At 43.4% G+C, this 6,738-nt stretch overlaps 1 protein-coding gene across 1 annotated transcript in view; it reads right to left on the reverse strand.

Annotated features, from left to right (window-relative positions):
* The window catches only part of LOC133221275 (TGF-beta receptor type-2-like), a 33,159-nt gene extending 32,057 nt beyond the window's left edge, over nucleotides 1-1,102 (reverse strand). Inside the window, 4 exon segments of the mRNA XM_061369999.1 lie at nucleotides 684-744; nucleotides 747-785; nucleotides 787-896; nucleotides 899-1,102. Coding sequence (XP_061225983.1) covers nucleotides 684-744; nucleotides 747-785; nucleotides 787-896; nucleotides 899-974 — 286 coding nt within the window. The 5' untranslated portion in view covers nucleotides 975-1,102.
* Between the last annotated feature and the right edge of the window lie 5,636 nt (nucleotides 1,103-6,738).

Raw genomic sequence — 6,738 nt, forward strand, 5'->3', positions numbered from 1 at the left:
GTTATAAAACAATCATCAAGATATAAACCAGAGAAGTTAAACCATGGATGGGCACATTTTCAAGTGCTGTTGAAGGGTTTCATCTACAGTATTGAAGAAGTGCTATCAAAACTGAAAGAGGACACTTATTACAAAGAAATCTTCACGTAAGTGCTGGAAAGGTTTGCTGAATAACCAGATGTTGTTGCAAAGACACTTCTCCTCCCCCTCTCCCCACTTCTTTCCTTCTTTAATAGTTCGATTAATTCTGTGCATAAAGTGGGGCTGATAAAAGTTCTAAGCTGCAAACTTCACCACATCTGGACACCGTTGAAGCCAGATCATTCAGCGGCGCACTTCAGTCGCTTTTAATCTCCCTCAATAAAATAAAACTTCCAACAAGTAATGCTGACCTATATATATTTTTGCACTGTAAACACTGACATCTGCGAGCTGCTCCAAGTGAGCACACAGTGCTTTTCACCAAGGCAATCGCTTGCCCTTTGCCGTAAGAGAAATACACAGCTGATGCAGTTGTAGCAGTGTATTCTACTAAACTCTCAGCTATTTCCAATCCTCCATCTAATTGCTGTCAGGGGAGAAATCAAAGATTAGCTATTTTGTTGGAGGAAGGAAAAATAAACGACCTCGCAGAGTACGTTGCTTAACATACTCTGCCTAACCAGAAACATTTTTGTACTCACAGAAGGAGAGCAGCAGCAAGGAAAGCAGACCCAGTCTTCTCCAGTAACCCATTTTCTGGATCCTGCCAGCAACCAGAAGCCCGGCTTCACGGAGTTGACCAATTCATCTTCCCTCGGTGCAGCCCGTCTTCTGCATTTCTGCTGTCAAGCCCGGAGCCCCGAGTTTGCGAGGCTCCCGGCTAGGCTTGCCGGGAAGGCGGATCCAGCCACTAAAGCCCAGCTGTGTGTGGGGTCCGCCCAGGAACTGCAGTTTATGAGCAAGCTAAGCCCAACTCTCCTCTTGAAATACATACAGATATGGGAGGGGGGAGCTGGGGGAAGAAGCCCAGCTCTGAGGAAAAGCGTCTGATTTTTCTTTGTTCCAATGACAACGCGGAGTTGCTCCCAGTTCCATAAAGTCTGAGGATCCTTGAAGGGGACCTAATGTCTGCTGCATGCATCTAACCAAAAAGGCATGGGTACTCCTGCATGCCTCTCTCATCTGAACTAAACACGGAAGGTAATGCTTCAATATGCTGAGCTGCCATTAGTTTGCTACTTTTCCTCCCCCTTTTAGAAATTAACTCTATCTTTTAAATAAGCTTCAACAAGCTATATTTTTAATAGGGATAATTAGAAGTTTTAGGGCAGCTTTTTCAGAAATACCACATCAATACAAGCTTAGCCTAAAGTAGGTGTTTTTGACCCATTAAAGCAGCAGGATTTAAACATATACTTAGATGTTTTCCTGAATCAGGGCCTAAAATAATAACATAGAGCATTTAAATAGCTGCTTTCTCCCCAAGATCTCAAACTGCTTTACAAAAACTTGTAAGAAATATTATCCCACTTACAAAAGGGAAACTGTGAAACGTAGCAGAAACCCAACTTTCCTTGGTTGTTAACACAATCAATCAGTGGCAAAAGGAGTAAAATCCTCAAACTCTTGCCCTATGATCTACCCCCATGCTGAAGACTGTTCAAATAATGATCTATGTACTCGTGTGTGGCAGAGAAAGAGAGGTTGTTATCAAGGTTTTTTGCAGCCAAAATGCATTCTTAAAGGTGAGTCTAATATTTTACAGTTATTGACAAATACATCAAATCATTTTTAGTGCATATACAGCATTCTAACTTAGTGATTCTCCAGCTTTTTATTTACCCATTTTACAATTAATCTTTCAGTTCATTAATCAGTGTTTGATGGATACATAGTGTATTTGTATATGCTCATGCATATGTGTGATCATTGTTAATAAGCATTTCGCTCTGTTGAACTTCAAGGTCCTTGCTTTGTAGGAATCTATCCAATAAACTGCACCCACTACTTTTGTAAACTATTTATAGTAGTTATTCTGTTAGCGAGTTGAATAATAATAGTATCTTTTTCCCCTTCTTCTGTATTTAAAAAGTAAAACCAGGAGGTGTTAGAAGAGGTACAGACACAGCTGATAAAGTGTGTCTCCTATGCCAAGGCTACACAAAGCACGTCCCTGCAGAGAGTTGCTTGGTGTGCTCCGACCTGCTTCAGGGTGCCCAGATGCAAGCTATCTTGGAGAAATGGCCACATGCACCTGGAATAAAAGAGCAGACAGCTGGGTGGATGCCCTGAAGGGAAGATACTGCCTGGAGTACACAGAGAAGGTACCTAAGGAAGGTCTGCCTGACCAGGGGAGCTGCCTCTTGCTCACAGCACTGGAGGACATTGACTTGATTCCTAAGCAAGCTGCTGCAGTGCTGTCCTTCACTTGGTTGTCTTTACATCAAACTGGGCATCTTTCTGTGTGCTATGTAGTATTAATCAAGAAGAAATGGGTTGGCCTGAGTTACAACAGCTGAGGTATGGTCTTTGAGGGCTAAGGACACGATCAAATGTTTGGCAAACTTTTAGAAAGACATTATTTTGCAATAGGTGTATTGAAACTGCTATGTGCACAGTGGTATCTTTGGGTGACCTCCCAAATCTCCTCTTTCTGATTCAGAGCATTTAAAAATGCTCACAGGTCGCTCAGACTACCGGTTGGACTTTCACATGTGAGCCCTTCTGTGTGTTACAAGACAACTGGATAAGGTCTGTGTTAGAAACGTCACAGATTATTCATGGTCCGTGGGAACCCTCTTTAAAATCAGGAAGAATCCCCTGCTGCCTATGAAACTCAGAGAGAAATAATGTCCCCAGCAGGAACCCAGAGGGGCTTTAAACAACGGTGGACATTGACAAAACATGCCGTATGATTTGGAAGTGCAAGGGATATTATTTTTTTAGCAGCAGAACTTGGGAAGGCAGCAGGAAGCCTGCACAATGTCCCTGCAGCCACAGACCCTGAGTTGCGGGAGCTGTGTTTTAAAAACCCAGGCAATCCCAAACTACTTCTGAGCCAAACCGAACCCTGTTGAATGCTTCATCCTGTCTGCAGAATAATCTTAGGGAGAGATTTGGAGCTGGAGCTCACCAAAATGAGAGGAAAGGCAGTAGCTGTCCCATGCAACAGCATCTTTACAAGGCAATTGGGTTTCCACAGGAAGCTCAGCAAGGGGAAGCTTTTGGGGAGTGATGTTTGTCCCGTTCTTCCTAAACTGCTGTACTTACTTCTTACTTCAGGTGTTGGACCTGCTGCTTGGAAAAACACGGTGTTGTAGTGACTTGGGCAGGGGTTTCCTTTCATAAACTAGCCGCTGGGCTCTGCAGGCTGTTTTCTGCATGGACAGAACCTGCCTGTTGAGCCTTTGATGCATGTAAGATTGCACAGGGCTAGATGTACCCTCTTGTAACCTGCATTTTCAGTCCACTGAGCTGAGGCTATTGTAAGCAAACCTCATGCAAAATAGGAAGAACACGAGGATGGGAGGTTGTTTCTTTCCTACCACAATGGCTGAGTAACCCTGGGCTGAGTAGGGAGCCATGAAGCACGTGCCCCACTGGCCTGGACTTTTTTCTGACCAACAGGTCTGTTCTGGGGCCCCTGCTTATTTCTCAGACTTATTCAAGGAAAAAATGCAAACTAAAAATCCACCAAATATACTCAGGGGAAAGCGAGCAAGTATTCACTTAGCCTAAAGTGCCTAAACTCACATTATAGAGCTTTGCTTTCATGAGAGAACATGGTGACCTCTGGAGTGAGACACTGGGGAGGAAGAAGAGATAAATGGTTATTTTTATTGTTGGCTTGTTTATTCCTTTTGGTGTAAATTCCCCTGCTCCTCTATTAGTGGTCTGGACAACCTCATAACTCAAGACACACTGAAGGCTGGATTTAGGCTGAGGAACGTAAGGTCTCTGCAGGGTGATTTTTAAGTTGAGTTGTGGGAGCAATTTTCCCAAAGTTCTCATTTGGGAGATGGAAGATATTTACTAGAGAAGTAAAATAAAACTTTGGACACCTGAAACAATATAGCGTATATTTAAATGAAAGTTTCAAACAGCCTGGGGTTCCACTGTGGGAGGTAAGGCTCTGTAATCAATCAATATATTTGAAGCTCCTAAGTTAGGCACTAAACACACTTGTGCAGGGTACCATCATGATGTACAAGTGCCAGACCCAGGTGAGTCAAACCTCTTACTCTTCCCAGGGGCAAAGATCACCTTCATGTGAGAGGAACATGAAGAGAGGGAAGGGGAAGAAGGTAACCACATAGCCATGCCCTGGACAGCTCTAATGCAAGGGCCAATGCTCCTGAGCTTCCCTGAACCTCCTCCATGCTTGCTAGACCCCAGAGATGATAGCAGGGGCATTGGGTTTAAAATGACTGACCACAACAAAAGGTGCTGGATTTACTTCTGCAATCAGATGTTCCCTTGACCCTCTTGATTTCTTTCATGTTACATAACTAATACCTGTTGAGTTTGCTTTGTTCTTTTTCAGTCTGTTACTATCAGTATCAATGCTGGGCTTCAGATAAAGTCCATGAGTGTTTTTGTTGTGAAGAGGATATGCTTTATATGTTGAAGTTTTAAAAGGCAGGTCTAAGGAAAGTGGTTACCTGATAGGATCAGGACTCAGCTTCTACTAGTAAGTACAAATCTGTACTCTTAATTTATGTGCGTATATTGTGCAGTTGTATAGAACTACTCCCATGTTGTCCTGGCAGTTAATTAAACCCCAAGAATTTCAGTGGTATCACTTCTGCATCTTATTAGCATGACCTTGGTTTCACTGTGCCATCAGCAACAGCTGCCTACATCCTGCATTCACAAGGACACTGGCTCCAGTCCTGGGAGGGTTGAATAAATTCAAACACCATTGCCTGGTGGGCACTAGAGGTTCCTATACCTCTCTGGGAAAAGTTCTCATTATGTTTCCACTGACTGTTTCATAGAGATCTGGTGTCTGAGGTCACGTACATGGTATGACAGTTTGTGCTCTCTATGACTTAAGGGAATGACTTCACCTCTGTCATTTTCCATTCTCTTGCTGCACCTTGTCCCAGCAATAGTGTGGTAACCTTTCATGATCAGGTAGCACAAGGAGTACAATCGAAGCTGGCAATGCCTCCTGAGGGACACAGCTATACCTCCTTTGGACACAGTGGCTCTGTCTGCATTGACACAACCATACCTCCATAGCCCTGCTAACTTCCCCATCCTGCTGCCTCTCAGCTAAAACTTGTTTTGGGAGCCACGCAGGATAAATTCATTTTAGAAGTGATGCCTAACTTTTATTGCAGTTGTTCTGTGGTCCAGAAACAAAGGACTGACTTCTAACTTCTTTTAGACTGCATGCAACAGGCTCCTTGACCAAAGCTGCATCAAGTAAAGGTCTCATTTGGCCATCTATATAAAGTGTTAAGAGTTGGTGGGGGTTTTTGTTCAATTCTGCCTGAAGTCTTACTGTTTTCTTCCCATGAAGTTTTGAATTTTTCTCATGGCTTGTTTTGTGCTGCTTTTGAAGCCATTTTTAGTAAATTTTTGTTCATACTATTGATCTGTTTGTACAGATCCTTTAAAAAATGTGATTAGTTTTAGTTTTCTTGTTTGTATTCATGGATCCAGATCTGCCATTGCTGAAATGGATGGAGACCCCTGCTACCAGTTTCAGACTGAGTGGGATCAGGTGATCTCCCTCACGCCAAAGACATCCATATTTCTTTTCCACTCTCCACTTATCCTTCCATGACTTTTTCTTTCTCTGAATAATTAACAAATTTTTTTTTGTTACTTTTCTTGCTGTTTAGGGCAATTTCATACAGACATTTATGTCTCTAAGGAGCCTGAACTCATGTGAAGAGAGAATTTCCCATGTATTCTTTCTGAACTTACTTTTCCTCCTGCACTCTTCCACACTGAAGCAGCTACTTGCACATTTTACTGACAGTTCCTTGATGTTCATTCCTCTGTGTTGTTTTCTTAGGGAGCCTAAGCAAGCACTGTTCTTTGTTCCACCATACAAATGATGTCACATGCAGACAGACGCCAGGACCTTCAGTGAAGATCAGCCTTTGAAGACCAAAGCACAAGATGGCATCGCTTCAGCTTTTGGATGCCTCCAGTTAGCAAGCGCCTTCGGGTCTGAAGGAATTAACCTGTAGAGGGAGGCATGAGCAGTCTGACAACCTGACTCTTGATCTTTATTATTACTGGTAGTGAAATTATGGTAGGATCTGGGAGCCTGAACCAAGGATCAGGAATGTGCTTTTGAAGGGAAACACACAGCCATCCTGCTTTGGCTTGCGCTACAAGGCAGTCTTAGGACACACAGATGATGAATTCTCTTTTAGTAGCGGCTAAGCTGGAAGGTGCGATGGGTGGCCGGTCCCTCGGAACGGGCAAGAGGCACCCTAAAGAAAATCCCCTAAAATATGTGTGGTGTGATGGTAGTCTGTAGCTCCAGCTGTATTGCTCCATGAATCTACTTGTACTGTACCTCACTGCTTGCAAGCACTGGTACTGCCAGACACTGCACCAGCTCGTAGATGCATGCCTCTCATCAGCAGGAATATTGGCCGGTTAGCTCACTCTTCCTGAGGTTATTGAAAGGCCATGGTTGTTGTGGAGCAGAAGCAAAGCATAGCCACTGCTTTAGGTGTTTTCATTTAAGTTCTCAGTAGCAAAGAGATGATTGTGGGTGATGTCTGTGAT

The sequence above is a fragment of the Neopsephotus bourkii genome, unplaced genomic scaffold (genome assembly GCF_033783945.1).
Source record: "Neopsephotus bourkii isolate Nb327-2 ecotype Australia unplaced genomic scaffold, CSIRO-AGI_Nbou_v1 NB_1526, whole genome shotgun sequence".
Lineage (NCBI taxonomy): Eukaryota > Metazoa > Chordata > Aves > Psittaciformes > Psittacidae > Neopsephotus > Neopsephotus bourkii.